Source organism: Aspergillus chevalieri, chromosome 2, assembly GCF_016861735.1.
Source record: "Aspergillus chevalieri M1 DNA, chromosome 2, nearly complete sequence".
In the NCBI taxonomy this organism is placed as follows: Eukaryota; Fungi; Ascomycota; class Eurotiomycetes; order Eurotiales; family Aspergillaceae; genus Aspergillus; species Aspergillus chevalieri.
Window position 1 is genome coordinate 4,088,356 of NC_057363.1, and position 27,370 is coordinate 4,115,725.

At 50.1% G+C, this 27,370-nt stretch overlaps 12 protein-coding genes across 12 annotated transcripts; 7 read left to right on the forward strand and 5 right to left on the reverse strand.

Annotated features, from left to right (window-relative positions):
- Window positions 1-100: 100 nt before the first annotated feature.
- On the reverse strand, window positions 101-1,312 carry ACHE_21398A (WD40 repeat domain-containing protein; the record flags this gene model as incomplete). The annotated part of the gene is made up of 5 exons (XM_043275476.1): window positions 101-851; window positions 900-995; window positions 1,052-1,091; window positions 1,139-1,252; window positions 1,303-1,312. The coding sequence occupies 5 exons, from the start codon at window positions 1,310-1,312 to the stop codon at window positions 101-103; spliced, it is 1,011 nt and encodes a 336-aa protein (XP_043134462.1).
- Window positions 1,313-2,353: 1,041 nt separating this feature from the next.
- On the forward strand, window positions 2,354-4,834 carry ACHE_21399S (WD repeat PLAP family protein; the record flags this gene model as incomplete). The annotated part of the gene is made up of 3 exons (XM_043275478.1): window positions 2,354-2,401; window positions 2,490-2,943; window positions 2,997-4,834. The coding sequence occupies 3 exons, from the start codon at window positions 2,354-2,356 to the stop codon at window positions 4,832-4,834; spliced, it is 2,340 nt and encodes a 779-aa protein (XP_043134463.1).
- Window positions 4,835-4,971: 137 nt separating this feature from the next.
- Window positions 4,972-5,931, reverse strand: ACHE_21400A (NADHX epimerase; the record flags this gene model as incomplete). Its single annotated transcript, XM_043275479.1, has 4 exons — window positions 4,972-5,403; window positions 5,472-5,632; window positions 5,689-5,797; window positions 5,851-5,931. The coding sequence occupies 4 exons, from the start codon at window positions 5,929-5,931 to the stop codon at window positions 4,972-4,974; spliced, it is 783 nt and encodes a 260-aa protein (XP_043134464.1).
- Window positions 5,932-6,176: 245 nt separating this feature from the next.
- Window positions 6,177-6,655, forward strand: MRPS16 (mitochondrial 37S ribosomal protein bS16m; the record flags this gene model as incomplete). The annotated part of the gene is made up of 3 exons (XM_043275480.1): window positions 6,177-6,253; window positions 6,347-6,542; window positions 6,599-6,655. The coding sequence occupies 3 exons, from the start codon at window positions 6,177-6,179 to the stop codon at window positions 6,653-6,655; spliced, it is 330 nt and encodes a 109-aa protein (XP_043134465.1).
- A 2,516-nt stretch (window positions 6,656-9,171) lies between these two features.
- On the forward strand, window positions 9,172-11,052 carry WHI3 (cell cycle RNA binding protein whi3; the record flags this gene model as incomplete). The annotated part of the gene is made up of 1 exon (XM_043275481.1): window positions 9,172-11,052. One exon carries the CDS (start codon window positions 9,172-9,174, stop codon window positions 11,050-11,052), a length of 1,881 nt encoding a protein of 626 aa, XP_043134466.1.
- A 1,384-nt stretch (window positions 11,053-12,436) lies between these two features.
- ACHE_21403S (mitochondrial 37S ribosomal protein mS45) lies at window positions 12,437-13,828 on the forward strand (the record flags this gene model as incomplete). The annotated part of the gene is made up of 2 exons (XM_043275482.1): window positions 12,437-12,934; window positions 13,142-13,828. The coding sequence occupies 2 exons, from the start codon at window positions 12,437-12,439 to the stop codon at window positions 13,826-13,828; spliced, it is 1,185 nt and encodes a 394-aa protein (XP_043134467.1).
- Window positions 13,829-14,473: 645 nt separating this feature from the next.
- On the reverse strand, window positions 14,474-17,188 carry ACHE_21404A (response regulator; the record flags this gene model as incomplete). Its single annotated transcript, XM_043275483.1, has 3 exons — window positions 14,474-14,812; window positions 14,874-15,547; window positions 15,598-17,188. The coding sequence occupies 3 exons, from the start codon at window positions 17,186-17,188 to the stop codon at window positions 14,474-14,476; spliced, it is 2,604 nt and encodes an 867-aa protein (XP_043134468.1).
- Window positions 17,189-18,314: 1,126 nt separating this feature from the next.
- On the reverse strand, window positions 18,315-19,398 carry sho1 (osmosensor SHO1; the record flags this gene model as incomplete). The annotated part of the gene is made up of 4 exons (XM_043275484.1): window positions 18,315-18,821; window positions 18,876-18,998; window positions 19,056-19,211; window positions 19,273-19,398. 4 exons carry the CDS (start codon window positions 19,396-19,398, stop codon window positions 18,315-18,317), a joined length of 912 nt encoding a protein of 303 aa, XP_043134469.1.
- A 1,709-nt stretch (window positions 19,399-21,107) lies between these two features.
- On the forward strand, window positions 21,108-21,671 carry ACHE_21406S (uncharacterized protein; the record flags this gene model as incomplete). Its single annotated transcript, XM_043275485.1, has 1 exon — window positions 21,108-21,671. One exon carries the CDS (start codon window positions 21,108-21,110, stop codon window positions 21,669-21,671), a length of 564 nt encoding a protein of 187 aa, XP_043134470.1.
- A 914-nt stretch (window positions 21,672-22,585) lies between these two features.
- ACHE_21407A (uncharacterized protein) lies at window positions 22,586-23,336 on the reverse strand (the record flags this gene model as incomplete). Its single annotated transcript, XM_043275486.1, has 2 exons — window positions 22,586-22,980; window positions 23,057-23,336. 2 exons carry the CDS (start codon window positions 23,334-23,336, stop codon window positions 22,586-22,588), a joined length of 675 nt encoding a protein of 224 aa, XP_043134471.1.
- A 778-nt stretch (window positions 23,337-24,114) lies between these two features.
- Window positions 24,115-25,775, forward strand: ACHE_21408S (uncharacterized protein; the record flags this gene model as incomplete). The annotated part of the gene is made up of 4 exons (XM_043275487.1): window positions 24,115-24,252; window positions 24,318-25,060; window positions 25,110-25,485; window positions 25,539-25,775. 4 exons carry the CDS (start codon window positions 24,115-24,117, stop codon window positions 25,773-25,775), a joined length of 1,494 nt encoding a protein of 497 aa, XP_043134472.1.
- A 288-nt stretch (window positions 25,776-26,063) lies between these two features.
- Window positions 26,064-27,185, forward strand: FGAOX3 (alkene reductase; the record flags this gene model as incomplete). Its single annotated transcript, XM_043275489.1, has 1 exon — window positions 26,064-27,185. One exon carries the CDS (start codon window positions 26,064-26,066, stop codon window positions 27,183-27,185), a length of 1,122 nt encoding a protein of 373 aa, XP_043134473.1.
- Window positions 27,186-27,370: the final 185 nt, after the last annotated feature.

Genomic DNA, 27,370 nt, shown 5'->3' on the forward strand with positions numbered 1-27,370 from the left:
ATACAGGAATATGCATATTCATGGGTATTTCAGCACTCTGGCATCATTCACACCGTACCATAATTCATCAACAAGAGACCGCCCCGCAAGGCTGTCCTGTCTACCGCCACAACCCATAAGACTCCCGACAAGCCTTCCACAACTTGATAGTCCCATCCTCACTCCCAGTCCCATACAGCTTCCCATCCGGCGAGAAACTAACAGACCAAATTGGCCCGTGATGCCCCTTCTGAACCTCCAACTCCTGTCCCGTATGCAAATCGTAAACACGCGCCCATGTATCCTCCGCACTACCCGTGACCAATTTTCCGGACTCGCTGTTCACAGCCACGCTTGCCACGTCGTATGAGAAATCGATTTTCTTCAGCATTTGGCCCGGGCTCATGCCGTCGAACAGGTATACGGATTTGCCGGCGGCCACGGAGAGAATACCAGGGTCGTTGGGGCGAAAGGCGAGACTGTTGAGCTCACAGCTACCGATTGGTCCGTCGACGGTGTATTCGAGGACAGGATGTCGGGAGCGGAGGTCCCACCAGCGGATTTTGCGGTCTTCGGCGGCGGTGGTGAGGATATTGTAGTCTTTGTTCCAGATAATGGATTTGATGGTGCCACCGTGGACGCCCGGGCCGATTTCGTAGCTTGTTGGGTCGGTGTTGGGTTGGGTTCCTGTGGGGGAGGAGGAGGTGCTGTTGTCGCCGCCGCGGGTGAGGTCGAAGATGCGGAGTTTCTTTTCCACGCCTCCCGTGGCTAGGACTTGAGGGTTTGGTTGGATGGGGAATGCCACTGCGCGGCATATGTGGGCGTGCTGCAGGGTGTGGAGAGATTCGCCGGTGTGGGTGTCCCAGACCTTGCTGTGTGATTTGTTAGAGGTTGTCCGAACATGAGGTGACGCAACTTACGCTGAGAAATCTGCTGCTGCGGTAGCTGCTATGTTGGCGTCCACGGAGAGTCGAGCTTGCCAGACGGCTCCTTTGTGGCCGAAGAAGGTACCGATCCTAAGATAGAGCATCAGCAGGGCATTCATTTATCGTGATATGAAGATAAGACCAACCAATCACCAGTAATGCCATCCCGGAGCATAGGGTTGTTGTCTACAACGGTTATTTCTTGACATGAGCCACCAGAAAGAGAGACCTACCCTTGCAAGCTGAAATAAGGTAGTATTGATCATCTTCAACGGTGGAAGAGAAGTTGATGTGTGGCACAGGACGAGAATGTCCGTGACAGGTTAGAGGTACCACCTTCGGGATGTCTAAACAACGGTCAGTCGCAGTTGAACCTCAACCTCGGGAGTCAACTCACCCGAAGCCATTTCAGAATGTGAGATTTTGAGATTGAAGAAACAAAGGTTTGAATACTTCAATTAAAGACAGAATCGCGTCCAATTCCAGAGTCGGTCAAAGGAACGATCGATCTTGTTTTCAGCACGGAGCACCACACGGACCCAGTATATCAAGTACAGAAAGTCAAATGAATGGCCGTAAGTAAACCGAACAGATACGTCGAAACAGCGAGAGATATATGCAGAAAGGATAAAAGGAAATTCGTCAGGTTCGTCAATTCATCAACAGGACTGCGGGGGGAGCAAACGGATGAAGAGAAGGGAAAATGAGAAAATAACACGGGAAGAAAGGGCAAAAAGAGACTGAACGGACGGAACACCCAGTCCTTGGAGGATTATCGAGTATTATTGACAGAGAAAGCAGAAACAACAGGGACTCGGCCCATATAGCGAAACAGACCGGGAGGAGAGTCTAAGTCTGCTTTGATACTCGTCCAAGCCAAAATGTCCGATGGCTTGGCGCTATGCCGAGTTGGGACTAGTGGCTCTGCACGTGAGGCGCGTAGTTGGACTTCGCTGATATAGTACAAGTACGAAGTACTCTGTAGAGAAACACTCCTATTTAAAGAGCTGTTCAGAGATAGTAGTCGGGATGGCCATTCAGCAGTGCTGTATCCATGATTGGCTGCATATTCCCTTACAGATTAGTAGTATTCTCGATTCATCCAGCTTTAGCATTCTCATCCAGCGTCCTTACTCCGTACATGGCATTGCATAGACTAAGACATGTAAAGCGATACAGACAAGCAATATCACATTATACTGCCATAGTAGAAGTGCTCAAAGACCTACATCTATATACATTTCTAGCAACTTCCAATGCGATCCCACCGCCCACGTGATATGATGTACAATTGACCCCGACCAACAGTCATTCACGCTGCATTGTCAATCCACCTCCTCTTTTTGTCCATTTGTCAATAAACTCTTTTTGCTGGATTCTCCCAGCCACCTTTACTCTCCTCCCCCTACTTCCTCTACCTCCACGATTCTGCGGTGACAGTCGCATGTATGGCTGACTTCAAGATCTCCGCGTCTCTGGAAGGCCACGGCGATGATGTAAGGCCCGCTCTCCGGCAATAGCCAAACAACCCCTTAGCCACCTTCTCCATTCAAATACTGATTACTTTGTGATTTCTTCTCACAGGTCCGTGCCGTGGCCTACCCCAACCCCAATGCTGTACTATCAGCTTCTCGAGATGCAACAGTTCGACTCTGGAAGCTGGTCTCTACCCCGCCGCCGGCTTACGATTACACCATTACGACTCACGGCACAGCATTCATCAACACCTTAGCATATTACCCTCCAACGCCTGAATTCCCCGAAGGTCTGGTATTCTCAGGTGGCCAGGATACAATCATTGAAGCGAGACAACCGGGCAAAGCAGTTGATGATAATGCGGATGCTATGCTTCTGGGTCATGGCCACAATGTTTGCTCATTAGATGTCTGTCCTAAAGGAGGGTGGATTGTCAGTGGAAGCTGGGATTCTACGGCAAGATTATGGAGACTTGGAAAATGGGAATGTGATGTTGTGATGGAAGGCCACGAAGGTAGCGTCTGGACGGTGTTGGCATATGACCAGAACACCATCATCACTGGTAAGGACCTTGGTTGCCTGCCACTACCTGTCAGACACTCACACGCTTGATAGGCTGTGCCGATAAGATCATCCGAATATTCGATACGGCTGGAAACCTCTTACGAAGCATCAAAGACTCTCGTGACGTCGTTCGTGCCCTCTGCAAATTGCCCCCATCCCATCCTACCGGCGCCCAGTTCGCCTCTGCGGGTAACGACGGTGTAATTCGGCTTTTCACCATTCAGGGTACACAAATTGCGGAGCTACATGGCCATGAGAGTTTCATATATTCGTTGGATGTCTTGCCGTCTGGCGAATTGGTGAGCTCCGGCGAAGACCGAACTGTTCGGGTGTGGAATGGGACACAATGTGTGCAGACTATCACTCATCCTGCAATTTCCGTATGGAGTGTCGCTGCTTGTAAAGAGAATGGAGACATTGTCACCGGTGCAAGTGATCGGATAACCCGGGTCTTCAGCAGAAGCCCAGAGCGCCATGCGAGTCCGGAAGTGGTGCAGCAGTTTGACAGCGCCGTGCGAGAGTCCGCCATCCCTGAGCAACAAGTAGGAAAGATTAATAAAGAGAAGCTACCAGGTCCTGATTTTCTCAAGCAGAAGTCTGGCACCAAGGAGGGACAGGTGCAGATGATCCGGGAACACAACGGCAGCGTTACGGCCCACACGTGGTCGTCAGCCACACAAGAGTGGATAGCGGTGGGCACGGTTGTCGATGCAGCTGGAAGCGGGTCGAAGACAACATATGCTGGACAAGACTACGATTATGTTTTCGACGTCGACGTCGAGGACGGCAAGCCCCCTCTCAAACTTCCATTCAACGTCTCACAGAACCCGTACGATGCGGCAACCAAGTTCATTGGGGACAACGAACTGCCCGTCAGTTACCTTGAACAGGTTGCTCAATTCATCATCCAGAATACTCAGGGTGCTACTCTCGGTCCGCAGGAGGCAGCCACCGGTCCTGATCCTTGGGGTACCGAGAGACGGTATCGCCCTGGGGAAACGGAAGCACCATCCGTACCTGAGTCGCGGCCAAAAGTCCTTCCTCAGAAGACGTACCTCTCAATCAAGTCTGCTAACCTGAAAGTGGTCGCCAAGAAGCTCCAGGAGCTAAATGACCAGCTCGTGTCTGGGGGATCAAAGGAAGTCTCTCTCGGACCATCCGAATTGGATACAATCATTGAACTGTGCAGCGAACTCGAATCATCCGGAACCCTTAAACAATCGCCAGCAGTTGAGGCCGGAGTCGGCTACTTGTTCAAGGTTGCAACGACATGGCCAGTCGCGAATCGACTCCCTGGTCTGGATCTCCTCCGTTTACTGGCTTCAGCGACTCCAATCACCGCAACGACAGCATATAATGGACAGGACCTTGTGTCTGGTATCCAGTCGAGCGGTGTATTCAACCCTCCTCTCAACGTGAACAACGCCATGCTCACAGTTCGCATGCTGGCCAACTTGTTTGAAACCGACCCCGGCCGTGAGCTGACCACGAGCAAATTCGACCAGATTCTAGTTGGGATCAAGTCTTCTCTGGCTAGTAACGGGACACCCAACCGCAACCTCACCATTGCCATCGCAACCCTTTACATCAACTACGCCGTGTACTTCACAACTGAAGGTCGTGAATCAGCACCAGAGTCCTCTGAAAGGGGCTTGGTGCTCATCGAGGAGTCGGCCAAGATGCTCTCGGGTGAGAAGGACTCGGAGGCAGTCTACCGCACTCTCGTCGCTCTGGGGACTCTGATCAAGTCTCTTGGTGAGGAGGTTAAGAGTGCGGCTAAGGATGTCTATGATGTCGAATCGATACTTGGAAATGTATCGGGAAGTGCTATTGGGAAGGAACCGCGCGTGAAGGGTGTTATTGGTGAGATTAAAGAGTCATTGGCGTGATGACTCTTAATGGCGAATGCGTCTATCCTAGTATGAGCAAGATTACCCTATGATCTGAATGAATAACAGTGTAACTCTTAAACTTTCTCATTTTAGTCATTAATCCATAGTTTATTGGCGTATATGGCGCATATACACTAAAGCCTGCCCTCTGCATCAACACCAATCTCTAAAACCTGATCAATCCCAGGATACTGTGGCAAATCCAACCCATACTTCTCCACAATCGCCTTCGTCAAGAACCTCCCTCCAATAAAATGCCTCCCCTTGTAGTACTTCACGCACGGCTTCGGCGCCGACAAACTAATCAAGCTCTGCGGCATAAACTTCGCACCCGGGCCCTCCTTCGGCGGACCCTCCTGGATATCCCAAGAACTAGGCGCATCGACACTCAGCACGGGAACAGAGGCAGACTCGATCTGCGAGATAATGGAAGGAAATGGATCACGGAGGGGGCCGCCGAATGAGAAACCGAAGATGGCATCGACGATGAAGTGTGTCGATTTGAGGGCTTCGCTGAAGTCGCTGACGAATGGGATGTGGAGATTGTTGAGTTGGATTTCTAGACGCTGTTCTGCGTTACCATACCATGCCAAACGTGTGACGAGTAGGGATGTTGAATTGAAGGGAAGGGTACCTGGTAAAGCTCATTCTTGCCCTCCTTCGGATAGTAGATGGAGGGATTGTAGCCGTATTGAGCAAGATGGCGTGCTGCGACTAGTCCGTCGCCTCCGTTATTACCGGGTCCGCAGACCACGAGGATATTTTTGCCGGAGCTCAATGGGTGGACGCGGTAGACTTTTAACCTTCTTAGTACGCATGTCTTATACATACTAGATTGGTGGGTGTCTTACCAGCTTGTGAGACAGACAATCCGGCCAATTCCATTAGTTGGTCTAATGACCATCCGCCGATTTCCATGAGGTCCTTGTCTAGGGCCGCGGCATCTTTGGAGGAGATTGCCTGTTGGTGTTAGGATGGAGATACCTTGCTGGCACTTATGTAGTTGTACATACCTTCAATGACATCTTGGTTGTTGTGGTATAGATTCTGAATGTGGTGGAAGGTCGTCTGATTGAGAGCAATGAGCGAAACATATATGTCCTCGATGGTCTAATGTCGAGAAGTTCTGAATATAAGAGCGTTGAACGCGTGATATCAATGCGATTACATCACCCCTCCTCACAGCCCTAAACCGTATTCGGAAGACCATCCGGATCAACATATTCCCCGAATGTCCGCTCGAACTTCCGCGGAGTGGGAACTGGGATATTGAGAAATTGTTTTGCGCGATTGTTATCAATTCGATTTATTCATTCCCTCCCGTTGAAGAGTCGTCAAGATGGTCGTTCGGATTCGTCTCTCGCGGTTTGGTAACAAACACCAGCCTTTTTACAACATTTGCGTTTCGCAGGCACGGTATGTCGATTTTTCTTCCACCGGATCACCACCAACCACCATACAACGATACACCCCCGATAACCTGAAACCATACTAACACTGCTGCATCAGATCCGCCCGAGACTCCAAACCTCTCGAAGTCATCGGAACCTACAACCCCATCCCGCAACGCCCCACGAACCTCTCCACCGAACAAGCGCGCAATGCCAGACCATACAAGGAGGTTGCTCTCGACCGGTCACGGGCGAAGTACTGGCTGGGTGTCGGGGCACAGCCTAGTGATGGGGTGTGGAAGTTGTTGGGCTTGGTATGTTGTCTTGGATATCTGGATTAAGAGTGAGGTTGGATTGCTAATTGGGATAGGCTGGTCTTGCGGATGGGAAATCGATGACGAAGACGAAGACTGAGAGGTCGGAGTAGATGATGTTTCTTTGGATGGATGTGTGTTCTACCTGCCAGTTCTGTTGATGACGGACGAACTGGGAACCTGAGTCTGGGGGAGAGGAGAAGACTACACAAAACGACTATGCGTGCGGCCGGAGGGATGTCTGGCCGATTTTTCTGATATTTGGGCATTCCGTGGCGTTTGGACTTGCTTGGGACGACATGATACAACTCGGGTTTCGGTTGTACGTATGTACTATCTGTGTATATTATGGGCGGTCTCGCTCTATGATATGAATTGTGAGATTCATTTTATGATCTGATAAGTGTGCGCCGAAACATGCGTACGGAGTAGATAATGTGGCAGGGATGGCGGTATCGACAGGCATCTACAGGCAACAAGATGTTGATCAGGTGTCAGGGTATGCATGCATCTAGTATATAAGACACATGTCATAGGTGGGATGTCTTACCTCTATATTTCTATTGCATCTTATTGTTTGTCGCAGTAATGGTTATTGTTTGGTCTGTTATGAGTCACATCCTATTGAACAGCGTCATCGATATTGTCGCCTTCAAGTATTATTACTGAAGCCTTATCCTGGCTATACCTGAATAATGCCTAAATTGGCAACTGAAAGAACTCGAGTCGTCTTTGGAGGCTTCTAATTGGCCGCGTGCACAGCCAACCAGCGGCCGGGCAGACGATGATCCGCAGGAGAGTTTGAGCTTCCCATGGGTCCGAATGCAGCCACCGGGCCCCACCTGCTGCCTCTTACCGTACAGTACGATACTGTATTACAGGACATCAAGGCTCCTTTACAGTGCATCGAAGAATGGCAATGTGCACCAAGCAACTCATTCACCGTCCTGTTACTCGGCTGACTAATGACAACCTGACACCATTCCTAATCAGGAACCAGGGATCACTCTTATCAGGGGATAGGATGACGGTCAGTTGACAAGATGATCGGGTGGACGAGCGCTTGTAATGCTCGTGCAATGAGGTATTTGTAAACATTTGGTTGATCTGGATAGTTGACTGTTAATATGTGGCATGGATGGTGACATAATGCATTGTCCAGTTCCTAGCAGGATGACAAAGTTTATTAGGTGACGCCGACAGCCCTGATCGAGCTTTATGCAGGTCCCATGAGAGAAATGCTTGACAAGACCTTAATAATATCATTATTATCATTATTATTTCTTGTTATCCCTCATATTGATCATGGCTACTTGCCCATGTGAGATTTTCCATACAAGCACATACAAGTAGCAAGTAGCAATACTCTCCGTACTCCGTAGATACTCCGTAGGTTCAACGCTTGCTCCGTGCTTTGTACAGATATGCATTATCAGTGGGACTGTCAACTGGGGTCCACTTACATTCTTAGGTACGGGCGCGTACACGGACCAGCTGCGCATCTTTCCACGTTTGCATCCGGGGGCTATTTGGCTGTTCTCGGAATATAAAAATATCTTATAATAAAGTAATGTAGAAGAGTCTGATATAATTCATGAATTGCTCCTGAATACAGATACATCTTACCATACGGTACATACAGTAGTGTACGACGCGCGTGCGAGGGTCTGCCTGACTGCGGGAAAAGGGGAAAATAGATGACCACTAAGCTCAGAGAGGACATGGGCTGTAATATATCCGGTAATCTTTCACGGGCTAAACCCGATCGGGGGCCGCTCTCTCTCGCCCACCACATCCCCCACCCCCCGTCAAGACCGTTCCGGACCTTCGATTTTCTGGTCGTTTTTTCTCTTCTTTTTTCTTGTTTTCTTTCTTCTGGGCTTTTTTCTCCATTTCTTGCTCGCTCTCCGGGTAGTTTCTCGAGTCCTCTTCACTTCACCTACAAGTACACTTCTTTACTCTCTATACACCATCACGACGCATTCTTCGCATCTTTTTCTTTATCAATCTATCCATTTGTGCATTTTCTGGCTGTTCCCGTCTCCCGTCTGGTTCAGCGGCCTGCTTGGTCATACTCCTTCCCATCCCCGTTTCTTTTCTTCCACCTCCCCTCGTCCCCTCTATTCTTTCTTCTTTCTACATTGCGCCACACCCTTTTCTTCTTTTTTTATACCATTTTCCCATTCTGGTTATCATCATCAATCTCTTGTTACTACTACTTTAACTGCTTTTTTTTGTGCCTGGTCATCTTCTCTCGCTTGTCCATCGCGCGTATTGCCGTTTTCGCCGCATTGTCAGGGGCGACTCGCGCCCCCCGTACGGAGTCTATCGACCATCGCACAATAAGGAAAACCCACCTTTTTTGACGCTCACTGACCACGACTTCTTTTTTTATTTTTTCTTCTTTACTACTACTGGGAACTTGAATCTCAGCATCTTCTTATAATTATATTCTCCGCTGGTCGTTTCGTGAAATCATTGACCATCCCTCCTATTGCCTCCTTATCGTGGAGCAGAAGTCTTGGGTGGCCACGCACGCACAACCACGCATCCACACAACCTCGCTCTCTCTTTCTTCCCCTCGACTCTTCTTAGAGGTCTCTAGCATACCCATTACCTTTTGAGAGGCATGAGCGGCAGTTCGAGTCAGTCTACCCGTACAAGCCCTGGGTCCTACAGTACCACACAGCGCACCGCATCAATCTCGTCCGGTTCCTCGCCGCCGCAGTACTCCCTCCCCTCATCTTCGCTGCCGCCCACGACGGCCCAGAATGCGATGTCGACCGACGTGTATAGCCCAACCGCGTCGCATCCACCAACTTCGTTCAGCAACTCATTTTCCCACCCATTCTCCCCCATTGGCACGTCTTCCGCCTTCGACGGCGCTGCTCCCGCCACCATGCGTCTAAATGAACCCGACCGGTCCGCGCAAAGTCTCAACGGCTTCTCCCGCGCGGGCAGCATTGGTGGCGGCGCGATTCTGATGCGAAAGCTCCCACGAAACACCAGTCGCGAGGCCTTGCGCAGCATGTTGCTCTTCGCCAAGGACTTTGTGGACGCCGACTTCGTCCCAGTCGATCTGCCGGAGGATACTGGATACCTGAGCGCAATCGCCCGCTTCAACTCCATGGCTGCTGCGGAGGAAGCGAGAGCCTTATTGCATGGCAAGCCCAACTCGAAGAATGACGCGAACATGATTGTCGAGATCGTCCATGGCTCGGTCGGCCCTAACCTCAACCCCGGTCGCCGAAACACCATCGACTATACCGCGACTCGGAACCTCCTGGGCAACGTCCCCACGAACGGTCCTATGTCGCGTTCGTCGCGTTTCAACGGTACCTTCCAGAGCTTGGAACGACTGGCAGCAGTCGCTGACAACAACGACGCGTTGCCACCGTCCTCCGAAACGCGCCTGCATAACCTCTTTTCCCCGCAGTCACCCATCGGAAATGGAGTCAACGACCTGCCGCGCATCAGCGGCAAGTCCATGATTGATCAAGACCCAGATGAAGAAACCGGTGAACTGCTGAAAGATCCCGTTGGGTATGCCGAGAATGGGCATTCCGCTTCTACAGCCATCCCTCGTCGCTCCACAAACCCCCAATTTCCCGTCTCCCGATTTGCCAACATGTCTCTATCAAACAACATGACATCCCCACCACTGCCCAACTACGGCCCCGGGGGCGGCAGTGGAAATGCAGCAAATGGAGGACCAGGACGCATGGGCAACTACGCATACCCACAAAACGTGAACAACGGCATGGGCGGAAATCATGGTTTCCACTACGGCAACCAGCACAATCCCCGCCATAGTCTCCCCGCCGCCAACCCGAATGACCTGAACCCGCCCTGCAACACCCTATACGTGGGTAACCTGCCTCCAGACACCTCGGAGGAGGAACTCAAGGCGTTGTTCTCTAAACAACGTGGGTACAAGCGACTTTGCTTCCGCAACAAGCAGAACGGGCCCATGTGCTTTGTGGAATTCGATGAGGTAGCCATGGCCAGCAAGGCGCTCAACGAACTATACGGGTACAAACTGTCGAACAGTGTCAAGACCGGCATCCGTCTCAGCTTCTCCAAGAACCCCTTGGGTGTGCGTTCCGGCCAGCCAGGCAGCATGGCGAATCCCAACCACCTTTCTCCACAGGGTGTTGTCCCCGGAAACAACAACGTTGGTGCGATCCACAACAACAACAACAACAACAACAACAGCAGCCATATGTTCTCCTCGGTGAACGGGCCACCCCCGGGTCTAGCGGCCCCTCCGGGATTGATGATGCCGCTGGCATTGCGAAACAATGGACCTATCCATCCCTCCGCCAACCATGCTCACCCCGCTATGGCGAGCAACGGCTCATTCAATCCCAACGCGGGCCTGGGTATTCGGGCCAACGGTATGAACCCGATGATGTCGCCAACTCCTCCACTCGTCCACGGGAGTGGCACGCCTGGCCCCAATGCGGGAGGCTATAATTCATACTATCCCGACTACATGATGGGTCGGTAAACAATAACACTAGCATTGTGATCGCTTGAAATAATGTCCGACATGTTTGATGACAACTGGGGTATCTGGCGCTTTGGGATTCCTGGTTTTCATGAGCTAGATCAGCATTTGGAGGCTCCTCTCCTCCCAGGAGTAAGGATTATGGTTACTCTGGCTTTCTGTGTTCTCTTCTTGCTTCTTATGTTTTCTTCTTATTCCTCTTTTTCTTCTTCTTTTTAATTATTGACTCTTACGCTTATTATTCCCCCTTTACTTTGCTTTTCTATACTTGCACAGCATCGGACTATGGGCGCTGTTGTCGTTGTTTCATGCTCTGTTCTCATGTTCGGGAGGATTGCATTTTCATGCGTGTGTTGTTTGAGAAGCTTACGAGGATGATTCGTGTGTTGCGATATTTGTTTGATGTCTTGCCCAACCCCTTTGTTGTCGGATTCGTACCATTCATACCCCGTGTTTTGCTATGCTCCCCTTTTTTTTTTTTTTTTGCAGTTTCTGACCGTTTTTCTTGACTTTTCTCCTCTCTGTGAAACCAAACTTTTCTTGCATTGTTCTATTGTATGGCATATTGATCTGGGTGTGCATTCAGGAGATGCAGGTGGGAAACGGTTGCATTGGTATCCCTGGTGCAAGTTATTCGGGTCGTCTTTCGTTTTGCTTGATGTGTTTTTACGACTGGTGGGAGTATTTTTTTTTTTTTTCCTTCGTGCACTATTCCCTGCGACTTGCTATAATTCAACTTGTTTCTTTTTCCTGTTTGGTTCCTTCTCTTTATACCACCCCATTGGCATATATACGGAGCAAAAGAAGAAAAGGGCCAGGGTCGGTATTCTTGTCCTACTACATTTACATGTGAGAGGCGTTCTTTTTACATGGATACAGCTTTGGAATTCTCATCTCTTCTCGGTCTGTGGAAGAGGCGTCCGGCTGTCAGGTTGGCTTACTGGTTCTAGTGCATTGCTTTGCGGACGCCTAATTGTCCTGATAGCTTACTTGCATACACTATCCTTGCTTTCTATTTCTTAATATTCTTCTAACTTGTGGTAAGAGAGGGTTGGATGTTTGTATATTCGATTATTTTGATACCTGTAGTGCCTTCTACTTCTGAATATTCCGGCGCGATGGTCACGTGAGTGCACGTGCCACCGGCAAACGCAGAAAAGTTTCTTCGCTTCGACCTCACGCAGTTTTCTCCTTGCGTCCGTTTTGCCAACTCTCTGTCCAGCGCATGAACACGTTCTGCCTGTCAATCAGCTCAATTGCATCTTCTTCTGCTATTAGCTTAGTTGAGAAGATATTTAGCCGCATGATTTACGGCCATAGCCAGGCCTGTCCTGAATTGAACTGATCACCTTGAAATTTTCCCCCCTTCACACACATTCTCAAAATGCCACCACGGATACAAACTCAACGGGTTTCCAACTCTGTCCTCCCCTACCTCTCTCCTAACACCTCCACATTTGTCTCATCTTCCTCTTCTTCTTCCTGCACATCTCTCCCATCCTCCACATCATGTCCCCGCCGCACCTTCTCCTCCACACCAGCCGCCCAAACACGGCTCCGCAGCCACATGTTCGAATGGCTAAACAGCGAAGGGCGAAAGCTGCAATACCACGAACCAAACGTCTACAAATACGTGACGAACCTGAAAGACCTGGGCAAAGACTCTATGGGGCCGGAGCAGTTGTCGAAGAGGCCGTTTCCGCTGAATCAGAACTTTGTCAGCGAGCCGATTCTGAGTGAGGAGATGCGCGCAGAGATTTATAAGAGGGTTACGCAGGATAAGAAGAGTGTGAGGGCGGTTAGTATTGAGTTGAAGGTTGATATGAGGAGGGTTGCAGCTGTGGTTAGGTTGATGGAGATGGAGAAGGCTTGGAGGTCACAGGTATGTTTATCTTCTTTTCTTTCCCTAGTTTCGAAACCTTGCCTTGAATGCATGCATTGCGTGATGAGACAACAAAAAATATCGATTAGTCTTTATGACCTTGGTCACCAAGGAATGCGTATAACAACCCTTGTATCTGATTGCAATGCTTCCATCATTTTATTCTCGTTATGCCACTGTTATATCAGTCATTAACCGAATACATAGGGGAAACCACTAGCCCTCCCCTACGCTCGGGCCATCCAAGAAATGGTCCCAACAACCCGCTACTCCTCCGACCCCCGCGACCAAAGACCCCACGAATCCATCAATGACCTCCCCGTTCACCGCCTGACGGACCCCCAAATCTTCTACCCCGTCTCCGAATCCCGCCAATTCACTCGCGTCGACGCCGGCCGCGTCTTCTCCGGCGCCCCGCGCCTCCCCAACTCCACCGTCGAAGAGATCGCCAATGACCCCTCCACCGCTATCTCCAAGGCCACCCAGAAACCCCACCTCATCGAACGCGTCGGCAAAGGCGAGCAGGAGACACAGGTCCTGCAGCCCGCCGACGCCCGTATCCCGCACCCGTACCTTGTCGCGCACGAGCGCGACAGCATCAACAAGCCCAACGAGCGGAACGAAAACATCAAACGCTTTGCCTCCCGGCTACAAGAGGAAGAGCGCGTCGGGGCAGAGCGCAAGCAAGCTGCCGAGCAACGCCGCGAGAATAGGACTCAGAAGGTTAACCCGGAGGACTCGCGGTTCGAGTTTCGTTTCACGGACGTTGTCGTTAGTAAGGAGACTACTGGCGCTGATGGGCGTGGATACAAGGCTCCTGGAAGGCGGTATGGTGTGCCCAGTTATGAGCGGAAGAAGGGGCAGGTTAAGATTCCCACGAGGGTTAATGTTTAGCCTTTCTTTCTCTTTCTCTTTGCTGTTTTAACTGGGTTTTGCTATGGTAATAGGTTGGTTGGTTAGTTGTATTTGTACATATACTGGGATATTTTTCCTTTTACGTGGTGAATGAGCTGTGACTGTATTTATATCATGTCCATCTGAGCTGAGATATGAAGAATTAACATGTACGAATATCGATATCTACTACTTCGACATTTCAGTCTGCTTTACGAGCACTTGATCGTCTTTAATGCATTAGCATTACCTATCCTATCCTAACCACCCTCTCCTATCCTATATCCTATTCCATCCCCAACTCCCTCTATCACTCGGTAGTAAGTATGCCTCGAAAATAAACCAGAAATAATAGAACAGATACATATCCCGTGTACTGATATGTAGATCGTAAAACATTACAAAAAGAAAAGGAAAAGAAAACATGCTATGCTGGGTATCCAAAGAAACCATCATAAATCAAAAACCAAACAAGAGCAACGGAATCGTTTCTCTCGCCTCGTCCAAGATAAAAACGAAATCGGAAACAAATCAAAGGAGATTTTGTGTGGTGTATATGCAGTTCCGCTGCGCCTGCGTAGATAAATAAGAAAACATATGACAACGAAAAGAAATAAAAGAGAAAGAGGATCACAATAACGAAGGTTATTCACCATCCTCCCGAGCAATCTCCGTCTGCTCCGGCAGTCGCGGCGGATCTTCGACTTCCTCCCCTCTCCCCTCACCTTCAAACGCCGGTACAGCCCCGTCAACCTGACTCTTAACCGCCGGACTACGCGTCGACGACGGGGATACTGGCGACGGAGGCTTGGTCACCGCCGTGCTCATGTGCATGGGACTGGTGTGGCCGTCTGTTGTGGGGGAGGGAGAGGGCTCGGGGTCGTCGTTGAAGCCACGCCATTTGCGCCAGCCGTCGAAGTCGATTAGGGCTTGCATGCAACCCCATTCTGTGACTTTTTGTTCGAGCCAGGGAAAGCCGACGGGCTGGGTCGTTTGTTAGATACGGATTGGATTAAAGAGATTGGGGGAAAGGAGGGAGACGAACCTTGGTTAAGAAGTCGTTGCAGCCGGCGGCGAGGGCTTCGTGACGGTCACTTTGTAGACTGCTGGCTGTCAAGGCGACGATGATGACGGGGCTCTTGAATAGTGTCCGGTCGTGTAATGTATCCTCTTCCTTGATTGTACTTGATGCTCCCTGGCCTGCCCCTGGTGTAAAGTATGTGTTGGCGTTGGTAGCGCTGGAGCGCCCATCAGGGGTCTTAGGGAAGACACCAATCCCGTTCAACCGTTCCAGTCGTCGGATTTCTTTTGTAGCTTCCAATCCGTTCATGACGGGGAGTTGAATATCCATCAACACCAGGTGAAATCCACCCTGGCGCCATTTCTTCACGGCTTCTTCGCCATTCGCTGCGCACTTCCAACGGACACTGAGACGTTTCATGAAGGCTTCCAGGAGTTTCTGGTTGATGATGTTATCTTCGACGATTAGGACATTGATCGGAGGGACAGTGCCTTCGATGAGGCCGCCAAAGGCGGCACTTAGCGACAGCGGACTGTTGGGCTTCTTGTCCTTATATGAGGGCCGTGCTCGTGGTGACGATCCCCGTGTTGGCGGAGTCAATGTCTTAGATTGTGGAGATTCGGGTGGTGGAGGAAGTGGTGGTGTAGCAGCTGCTGGAGGTGCTTGAGGGCTTTGAACAGCGGGGGTGACGGATTCGACTAGCATCGAGTGAGAAAAGTAGAACAGAAAGGGAGGGAGAAGAACAAACCTTTTTGTACTGGTGTCTGAAGCGAGGTTGGAGAGTTTGTGGGGTGTGTGGGATGGCGTATCGTAGGGTTTCGACGAGCGTGTCGATTTGTGCGGGTACTACCCGGAGATGGGAGAGGAGGAGCCTTGCCCGTAGCGAGTATCGATATCGATGGAGTCGGATGCGCATTGACACTGGTAGCAGAACTGGACACATGTGTCGGGGGCGTCGAGACATTGGCGTTCATAGGCACAATGGAGAAGTAATCCCCATGTTCAGCGGAATCAGAATGATGATAGTACATCGGACGCGGAGACGGTTTCGGTGTTCGACGGGGTGGGGCATCAATGATCAAAGCATCCTCCACGCGTTGGCCCCCGGGGAAGTAGTTGTCCAATACCGATGTCAGTGATTCCTCCGGGTTCAATAACCGTTCCGGGGTGGACTGTTTGGTGGAGCCATCGCGTGGAACAATCTTGATCACGATGTCGGGCGAATCGAACGTCTTCCCCAACGAATTGGTAAATTTGACAATCACCTGATCGCGTAACTCGTCCACCACGGCATCCTCCAGAATCGGCACCAACGTTGGCGAACCACCTGGTCGTCTAACCCAAATCTTGCGGGTTGGCATCTCGACGTTGACTGGAACTCCGCGACTGCTAGTACCTTGAGTGCCGTTGTGGAATAAAAGACCCGGGTCCAGGATACCACTAACCAAGTGTTGTTGGTTAGGCGGAAGCAGAGACTGTCTGCGCACGACAAGGCTAGGACGTTTGAGGGACGAAGTGGACGTAGGCGGAGGTGCTGCGGACGAGTGATGATAGTTACTAGTATTTGGAATTTGGTCAGAGGGGACCAATTCGGCCACAGGTGCAAGCGACGGAGTCGAGGCCCGAGGGTCAACGGTGGTGGTTGTCGTAGGATTGACACCGGAGCGTTGTTGATCCTGCTCTTGCAGTAGCCTGGGCGAATGCAAAGCACCACCAAACGGATCTGAAAGGGGAAGCGAGGAGATAGGCAAACGAGTCGACTGCAGCCCGGAGAAGTCGTTTCTTTTCCGAAGCTGATCGGGTTGTTGCCACTGGTCTGCGGCGGCGGAGGCGGCGGTCGTGGTAGTGGGACCTGGATCCAAGGAATTGCTTGACCGATCCGAACTTTTTGGCTGCGATCCTCTCCTCGTTCGTACTTCGTCCGGACGGCCTTTTCCTGCCGACTCGGATCCTTCAGTCGAGTCGAAATACTGCCCTTGTTGGTGGTGATGCTGGTGCTGCTGGTGGTTATGGTGGTGCCCCTGATAATCGGCGGAGGTACCGGTCGCCGGAGTAGCTGGACCCGCGCCCGCGAGTATCTCGTTTGGGGAGCTTGGATGGTCGAGTGGTAGCGAAGAGACAACGCTATAGGCGCGGGGCTTTGCAGTAGACTCGACGGGGGAAGAAGGGGAAGGGAAGAAAGGCGCGCAGGAAGAGACGACATTGTCCGAGGGCGAAGAGGTCAAAGTACTGGAGTCGACCGCTCTGGAGTCCGCCTTTTGCTTCTTCAGAGGCACCGTTGAAGTAGACGATCGCCGCAGCAGCTTCGATTTGAACAGGCGAGAGAGACGGTCGGGCATGGTGACAGGATCTCGTATAATAGGAATTAAAAGAAAGAGAAAAGAGGAGGGGTGTGTCACTTCATGGTAGTCTCAAATAGGTGGGCAGTGAGAGAGTATACTCTAGAAGGAATGAGAGTAAGATAAGAAAAAGAAAGAATGAATTCTCAGCATTGATTATTGATTAATCTGCATAGTTAATGGTACTCTGTTAGTGAAGAAAAGAGGAGGGCGCGTTATATTAAATGAAACAGGAGACAAAAGAGCGACATGCAGTGGCCAGAGCTCCAGGATTTCAATCCCAGCAGCTATTTTTGTGTTGTCAATACAGGAGTTCTCTGCTACTTACTGCTGCATCCAAGCTCTCGGTTTTATATACTTGTGGTAATATTATTCTGTGTTGGCATAACTGCATGCACTTACTAGTATCTCTTGCTTTGCAATTGCTGCCCAATGGCTGTTGATAGCCATCTGTCTTAGCATTATTTTGGGTGTATGGATGCACGTGCATCTCTCGAAATGCTGTTGACTATGGAGCTTCGTATACATAGCTACATCGCAGGACATGCTGTATATGCTCCGGTACACCGATACCCAGCTCGCTCTCGTATACTTTCTACATTATACCGAGTAGCCACGCCTATCAGACTAACCCCTCAAATTGACATGGCAGATCCCCACACACCGAGGTTGTGGAGAACCCACGTTCAATTCGGTGAAAATAGCTCGAATACCATCAAACTGGAACGAGATCCCATTCCTAAACCAGTATAAACTGTGCAGCGAGGAATACTAGACATCACAAATCAAATACCCGAACGATCAATCCAAGCGGCCATCCGTCCGCTCCGTAATGAATGTACAAATAGAAAGGGAGAAGAGTCAATCGAAAGGAATGCAGGCTAGTCAAGAAATACTTGAAGCACAAAATATCCAAAGAACAAAACCATCAGGACATGACATAATCTTGTAACCAGAATCACACCAAGAGATCCGACAAGGAAGGGTATCAATCAATAACAAAATGAAAGGATCAAGAAAGTCTTTCTCCATTCTTTTTTAACGCACGACGAAAGTAGCAGAAACATCACCCGAAAAGGAACAAGAGCAAGGAATACGCCGGATTGCCAACACCAAACCCAATCGATTATAGAAGAATCAAATAGTTCGATGGCGCGATACCCGCTTCGCCTGTTGCTTTCCTGGCCTGCCACCATCGTCCGCTGACGTCGGACACTTCCAGAATCTCGTGTTTCGAGAAGCTAATCTCGTTGGCGTCTTCTGGGTTCGCATCGTAGGAGTAAATTGCCTTGGCGCGATACGGGTACTCTGTCGGTTGAGGCACTTCACTCGGTATATCGCCAGGGTTGCCAGTTACCGAACCACCGAACCGGGATGCGTGGGGGTTCTCAGCACCAGGAGGACCGCCGGGATACCCAGACACGGGGGACGATGTTTCGAAGCCGTTGAGTTGAGCAGAGGTGTACATCTGGGGCATCTGGCTGGTCGAGGTCTCGGGACGGTTGCCGTAAACGTTCGACATGTGCCGTTGGTTGTTTCCGTATGCACTTTGCTCCTTGTTAAGTGCAAACGAATCGATGAAGCCGCGATGAGAGGCTTGAGGACTGGATCCAAAGTAAAAGATCCACACAATCTAATTCATTGTCAGCACAAACTTGGGTGATTGATTAGATGGCCGGTAACGCACAATCACCATGGACAGGAGGATAAACCCAGCCCCTGCCGCTTGTGAAGACGCTTGCTTCTGATATACTAGCGTGTTCGGGGCCAATGTAGTGAAGACCAGGCCCGCGGCCAGGTATGCAACAAGCTAAGAATCTCGTTAGCATCGACTAAGTTTTCTGAGGTTGTTCGAGAGCAAACGTACTGCAACGTTATAGATGTGGCCCGTATCCGACCCGAAGACGACGATTATCCCTGTAATGACGCAGAACATGTAGGCAATAGCCCACCACGAGTAATTGGGGAATCCCCCTTTAACATCGGAGAAGATGGACGCTACAAATGCGATCAACCACGCCAACTAAGCAAGAAACAATCGAGTTAGCACGGTGTCCCTCACTCGACTTCAATGGGAAACCTACGATGGAAATAGAGATGGTCGCGAGCGCGAAAGGATCACCCAGCACATTGCTCGCTCGGAATTTGGCCATTTTGCGTGGAGGGGTCGGTTTGTGAAGAGATGGAGATTGAGCAGAATAAGCGACCATGAAGGATGGTTGGCGTCGACTCGCGAGTGGAAGAACTCGGTGTGGGTGCAAGATAGGAAACGAGGCTGGTAGGTCGGTCCTATATCGCTGTTGGTGAAACGATCGACGATCTCACGGGAATGTCGTTGCGCGATGCGAGGTCGAATCGATGTATATATTTGTTGGCTCGATTTCGTGATTTTTTTGTTAAATTCACGGTTCGTAGACTTATCAGATGAATACGACTTGCGACGGGTAAAGGAGTGTTGATGGATGGAGGCTGAGTCCGTGTTGGAGAGGTTAGCCGAGGGAAAGTAAGACCAAGGCGCAAATCAGGCAGAAAGATGGTGACAATTAAGGGAATAACACCAAATGAGATAGATTTAAGTTATGAAAAATAAAAACGCAATGAATGTAGAGAATGAATGAATGAATCAATACAGTACCTCAAGATCAAGGGGAAGGAGTGGATCGGAAGATAAACACTCAACAGCGGAAGGCAGAAGGAACAGTCTCAACCGCCGCGTGTCTTACTCGAAAGAATTGGAAAAAAGTCCCTTGCGGAAACGCGCAGGTGGAAAGGATATAAAAAGAATCAAAGAAGCAAAAAAAGCACGACAGCACCAGGCCGGAAATGAAAGAAAGGAACAAGAACGAAGAAGAGAAAGGGGAGGGGGAAGGAAAGGAAGAAAACGAGCGTCAAGTCGACGGAAAACCCGGTCGAACAGGAAAAAAGAGAGGAAGGATGAGTTGTTGATAAAATAAAGGGAAAAGAGAAGAGAAAAAAAGATGGAGAGAATTGATTATGGAGAGAGCGGGAAAGGAGAAAAAAGAGAGAGCAGCGAAGAGAGAAAGAGGAATAATGTGGACCGGAAAGTGGGAATTAAAGTCTGGGCTTTGGTGGGGAAAGGACACACACAAGACACGCACGCTCTGACACCGTCCCATGCCTAGACCCGAGGATCCTTCACAGACCACCTAGGTATTATACTGCGTTATATACAACTTCTCATTAAGCCGGAATTTCATGCATCCTTCCTTATCAAGATATCAATCCTGTTTCTCCATTGACTCGCATCTTGCTGCTTTCTTCCCAGGGATTCACTATCATACCCTTCGTCATTTCCCATGATCCGCCTCTCAAAACTCTGCTCAAGCATCTCCATATGAAACAATGACCAGGGCCATGAGGTGAACACAAAGCACCGACTGGTCAGCCTGTTTCCTCAAAGTCGCGATAATGGCGAAATGATTCGCTCGCACACGCGAAGAATGGGCTGTATCTCCCCCTCTTTGGTGGGGAATTCGTTGAAATAAATGCGTAGGCAGGTAAGGACGCCGCGCTGGCTACTGAGTTGCTCGTGTACATAGGAGATTGTCTCAACCCAGTCATGATAGGCGGGTGGTTCCAAGAGTACATAATTCAGATCGATTGGCGGGAAGACAAGCTCAAGGGACCAAAGACAAGGGAGCATATCACGAGGCACCACATCATGTAGGAATATGGAGGCTTCCAATCGCTCAGGTAATTCTTCAGGAATTGTGAAATATAGATCATTAAAGGCATGATTGTTGGGTCGACGTGTGTTGTACATGATCCGACTCTTCTTTTGTGCTCAAGTTATCTACCAATACCAAAATATGTCGAGAGCAGCAGAACCTTCAACCCTCGCGCACGCTCGCTTTTCGTGACGCTCTATTGGACCTCACAAATCATCGGTGGTTTCGTCATGGACTTCATCCTCAATTTCCCTGAAATGAGTCGTCGGGCGCCTGCAGGGGTTCTCTGGTTACTGCTTTTCGCGTCAGGAATGATAATTTGGAGTGGAGGATATGCATTTCAGAAGTGGACGAGCCGGCATTCGTTGCAAGAACTAGAGGACTACATTGAATTCAAAAGAGACCGCATATACCTAAGCCCTCTGTTCATTTACATCTTCCGTGGAATGTATTTCTGGCAGTCCTACCGTTACTGGCTGATTGGAACTCTATCCAATGCGCCCTCAGTCACAACTATCCTGGCTGGAGCGTACACGACGTTCCAGAGCCTTGGTTGTCTGGTGGCCTGGCGTCTGGGGGCCATGGAAAAGCCGACAACGCCCCAGTTCGCAGTAGATTGGATTGCATGCATGGTTGCTCTCGTTGTCGCAATTCCTTGTGATTTATCGGTCACGCCCACCAGTACTGTGAGCGGCGAGCGCGCTGAGATCAAACTTGATGAGCTTGAGCGCGCGGAGAGCAATGATCAAGGTCGAACGATGCAGAGTTTGGAGATAGATGATAAATCGGACTGAATTGAGGGAGCTGTAGTCAGTTGTTGATCTTCGAGCTGTTCAGTATGCTTAAGGTTTCTGTATTCCAAGATGACGCACTGCTAGTAGTTAGAAATCCGCAACCGAAAAAAAAAAAAAAAAGAGGAAAAAGAAGAGGGGAGGGCCATTGGAAGTAACGGGAGATGAACTGACTACGATCACAATGTGCATCCTCTTCGGCCTGTGAACCTGCTCGCAATTTGGGAGGGTTAAATCGGTCGAAGCCGAGAAATTCGAACTCCACACCAAGGCAGTCGTGCAGGGTATACACACCACCCTTGGACGGCCAACCATAAACCATTACCCCGAGTCATGACCATAATTGACCCAAGAGCTTTGATCCGGCTTGAAGGGCACGCAATTACTTATTGTCCCCTCCATGGTCGGTAGTTGTCTACTGACTTGGTTGGACTTTGCTGGGAGAAAGTGGCCGGTACTAGTCATTACTATGTAGGCACGCTAACCATTTTTAGATTCCATGTCAGGTGGTTTGACGCTATGTATGTTTATATTTCATTGTAAAATGCTGTATTATTGCATAGCGACGCTCTTTTAGGCGACAGACTTTGGGGATGAGTATTCTGATTGATTCGTGTTGCTTCGTGAACTAATCTTCACTATGTGCCTACCTCGAGCATGATGATGAAGCTCGGACAAGTGCTCTAGCAGCGGGTTTGGTAGTATCTGAGCCTACTGCATGCTGAAGAAACTCAAATGCAGAGGTCTAGTCAGCCGTTTGTTTTCAAACTGTCCGGTATGTTTACTCCGGTTAGATTAGATTGTATATGTTTTTCGCTGTTCATATTTATCCAGAAAGGATGAGTCATGGTTTAATTAGACCACAGGTGGGACCAAGGTATATACGGAATTCATTTCCATGCTCAAACAACATCAGCTCACCGCAAGACATTGCGGATAGCAGTCTCCGACCACAACTTGGTGTACTGCTTGTGCAACCAGACAATGTGCGGCGGCATGGGCTCCGAGTCTGCCTTCCCAAGACCCTTGTAGAAGCAACTCTTCAGCCCAAACACCGCGACGCCCTCATCCGGCTTCACAACCGCGGACATCTCAAAGAGACCGTCCGATTCCCGCACATCACGCAGACGGGGCGAGTCGCCGCAGCGCACCACAATCCGTTCAGGGGTCTTCTCGACGACCTCGAAGTGGTCCGTAATCAGAGTTCCCTTGTCGTATGTCGAGGAGCGCAGCTCTTCCGGCGACCAGAGGTGGTTAGCGGTCTCGGGGCCTTGGTACTTCCGTGCGAGGTATGCGCGCTGGAAAGCGTATCCTGCATTACATTAGCACCACACCTCTCCATAGTCTATGTACCCACGATCTAAAAAGAACATAAACAAGCAACATACCCCATCCACTCCAAACGCCCGCACAAAACGCCTCCACCAACTTCCCCTTCTTCTCCAGCAGCGCGGGGTTAATCTCCGATAGTGGCACCTTCCGGATACACAGATCATGCGTCGTGGGGTTCTTCGACGGGTTGAACTTGCTGAACAGCTTCGACTGGAAGATATGGTCTGTGACTGGCAGCGGGACGAAGGTGCTGTCGCGGGTGGCCCAGAAGAAGGTGCCCAGGGTGGCGGCGGTGCCGATGCTGGTGAGCTTTAGGGTGCCGCGAATGATGCCCATTTTGACTGTTTTTGTGTGTTGTAAGGGCAAGTGATGGTTAGGATAGTCAAGGGCAGGGAAGAGGTATTGGGTTGAGACGAGGTTGTGCGGAGGTGGAGGGATGCGGGACCGGAGCAATTCCGACCGGAGTATTGCGATTGCTCTACAGCTGAGAATTGATACTGATATGGATAGGGAAATCTGCTGAGATCTGCTGAAAAGCATCTACGGAGTGATAAACATATGCTATTTCCAATTAAAGCCTGGCACGGTTCTTGATTGTTGACATGGAGCTAGCTGCGACAACCCGATGATGTCATCTATACAGAAGACATAGAACCACTTCGGTGTTGTCCATGGTTTTCTGTACGATAGGCCTTCATGCCCTGTATATTTACGAATGCGCTGGCTACTTACATCGACTTAGGATACACCTATCTTATTATAGCTCGTACAATGCAAATTCCAAGCGCTCAGACCGACAAATGTTCAAGTTGGTATCCAAGCCAGTGGGACTATCCCCGTGCACGGCTGTGAGAAACACAAATCATATAATTGCCCTGATACAATGCATAATGCTCTTGACAGATGTTTCCGACTATGTCCAGACCCTCGTCTTCTCCTTCACCCCGGATTTCAGCTCGGGTTATCCGAGTCGGAATCCCCGTGATTTGCACTTTAGGTTGCTGCTGTGATTTTGCGGGGAAGGCGATCTCGATCTTTAAAAGAAGCACCCATCAGCTGTCCATTTCGTTTCAGGTCTGCCAATCCATCTCAGCCCACCGGATTGTCGGTTACCATGGCAGATCAGAAGGAACAGTCGTCTTATGAGGGCGTGGCAAGCCATATAGAGTCCATGGTGGACGAAAACGCGCCCCCTAAAATATCCCCGGACGATTTGAAAGATGAAACCAGGGTCGATCCAGATAATCCACAGGTATATCCTTGTAACCATTTGGAAAAAGCAATCTCCATAAGATGATAGTCTGACCAATTGCATAGAACTGGTCACTCGTGGCCAAATACACTACCTACCTGACAATTTGCGCCTTCACCTTTCTAGCTAACGTCAACTCGAGCAACTTCACCGTCGCTACTAAAGCCATTATCCAAGAATTCCATGTCACACAAACACAAGCAGGCGAGCTTGTCTGCTTCAATGTCTTCCTCTTCGGTTTGGGTAACATCGTCTGGGTTCCTCTAATGCGCGTCGTCGGCAAACGCCCTGTCTATCTCCTAGCTATGATAATCCTCTGCATGATGAACGTCTGGTCCAGTCAGGCGGCAAGTTATCGCGAACTGCTCGCTTCGCGGATTCTATCTGGTTTCGCTGCTGCCGCAGCTGATGCCACCGTGCCTGCTGTGGTTGGCGATATGGTAGCTCCCCAGGAGCGCGGGCATTATCTGATGGTTTTCCATCTGGCCATGACAGGTGGGCTATTTGTTGGCCCATTGATCAACGCGTATTTAGTTCAGGAGCAGGATTGGAGATGGATGTGTTACTTCTTGGCTATCGCTGTTGGAGTTGTGTTCGTTTTCGCGGTCTTTACGATCCGTGAGACGTCTTATCTTCAGGAGGATGGTGTTGGGACCGAGGAAAAACGGACACAGCGGCAGTGGATGTCCCTATCTATTGGATACGACCGACAGGCCACGTTTGTTCGGACTTTGATGGATATCTTGACCAATGCTGCATATCCTCCGTTGATTTGGTGTGCTTTCACCATTGGAATTTCTGTGGGATGGTAGGTACACTGCGTCTATTCCGCGATAGTGGCTTACTGACACCAATAGGAACATTGTTGTGCAGCTAACCGCGTCGCAAACCTTCACTGCACCGCCCTATGACTGGCCCGCAGGGAGCATGGGTCTCCTCTCCCTGTCCGGATTTATTGGATCCGTTCTAGCCTTCTACGTCGGAGGCCGACTGATCGACATCATTTCGACCCGGCTAACGCATCATCGCGGAGGTCAACGAATCCCTGAGTACCGACTTCCAGCCATTGCGATCCCAGGCACGATCGGACCAGCGGGTATCCTGATCTTCGGCCTGTGCATCGCCAACCGGACACACTGGATCGGGGCAGCGTTTGGATATGCTATGCAAGCATTTGGTGTGGCAGCTATTTCGAACGTGGCTGTAACTTACTCGCTAGACTGCTATAAACCGGTATGTCTACACTTTGTCACCAGCATATCAGTACAAAACTCTAACGAGACCAGGTCGCTGGCGAAGCCCTAGTAATCATCTTCGTCATCCGCAATACGATCGGGATGCTACTATCATTGTACGCATCGGATTGGATCACTCGACAGGGTGCGGCGGCGGTGTTTGGAGAGATGACGGCGATCCAGGTTGCGAGTATCTTACTAGCCATTCCGTTGTTCTTCTGGGGACGACGGCTGCATCGTACTACTTTAAGATATGGGCCTATGAAGCGGTTTCAGGACGGACAGTAGTCTAGTATAATGGGAGATATAGCATAATATAGTTCATCCTAACATAATAAGCAACTGCTGTATGGAGTAACAAAAAGAAACGATGTGGAGCTGTGGGGTTGAGCTCGGAGACTTTGTTTTGGCTTTATCTTAAGCTGCGCAATGGTGATATCAGAGTCGTTCAACCGACGAAGGGCATCCTTACAAATCAAGGCATTGGCTCCAAGTTACGCTATTTAAGGGCTCGATCCAAATACTGGAAGGATACTATACCAATTCTTGACTATCATCGTTTCAATATCCCCCAAAATGCCTAAAGCCTTTACCCCCATCAGAGTTGGTGCAATGGACCTTGCCCAACGTATTGCTATGGCACCCATGACCCGATTTCGGGCCGATGATGCTCACGTTCCCCTTCCCATAATGAAGGATTATTATCAGCAGCGTGCTGTAGTGTCTAGGAGTTTGATCATCACCGAAGCCACTTTCATTTCTCCCCGGGCCGGCGGTTACGACAATATCCCCGGAATCTACAATGACGAACAGATCGCGATGTGGCGAAAGGTGACCGACGCCGTCCACGCCAAAAATTCATACATTGTCCTCCAGCTATGGGCCTTGGGCCGCGCTGCAGATCCCTCTGTCCTGGGACGTGACCAGCTCCCAGTTGTCTCAAGCAGTGCAACTCCGATGATGCCCGAGAAACCGGCGCCGCGAGCTCTGAACGAGTCTGAGATCCACGAATTCATCCAGGACTACGCGCAGGCTGCCAAGAATGCTGTCAAGGCCGGTTTTGATACCGTAGAAATCCACGGGGCAAACGGCTACTTGATCGATCAGTTCACTCAGGACACATGCAACACCCGCAACGACAAATGGGGCGGAAGTGTCGAGAACCGCTCCCGCTTTACCCTCGAAGTGACAAAAGCAGTTGTTGACGCTATCGGCGCTGAGCGAACGGGAATCCGACTCAGTCCGTGGAGTTCTTTCCAGGGGATGCGCATGAAAGACGTGGTTCCGCAATTCACCCATCTCGCCAAGGAACTGGCCAAGTTCAAGCTTGCCTATGTGCATCTGGTTGAATCCCGCATCTCTGGGCCCGGAGATATGCCCCAGTCCGCCGATAAGCTTGATTTCTTCCTGCAGGCTTATGGGAACGCTAGCCCGGTGATTGTAGCGGGTGGTTATACGGCGAACAAGATTGATGAGGCGCTCGAGAAGACATACAGTGATTATGATGTTATTGTTGGTATTGGCCGGTATTTCACTTCGAATCCGGATCTGATCTATCGGATCAGACAGGGCATTCCTTTACGGCCGTATGAGCGCGAACACTTTTATACACCGAAGGATCCTTGTGGTTATATTGATTATGATTTCTCTCGTGAATGGGAATGCTGCGAGGCGGATGAAGGGGGTTGTCAGCCGTGAGCTGTGGATATGTATATAATTAGACCGTATCTTAGATACAGCATGGGATGTTCGAAAGTCGATCAACTCTACTTCTTTTAGGCATTGGTCAATCTATAAAGGTGTGAATGCTTTGTTTGCACCTGCTGGGTTGTTGCCAAGCTAGCCCCCTCAGCAGCCTGTAATTATCGCGCTGCTCTTTGTAG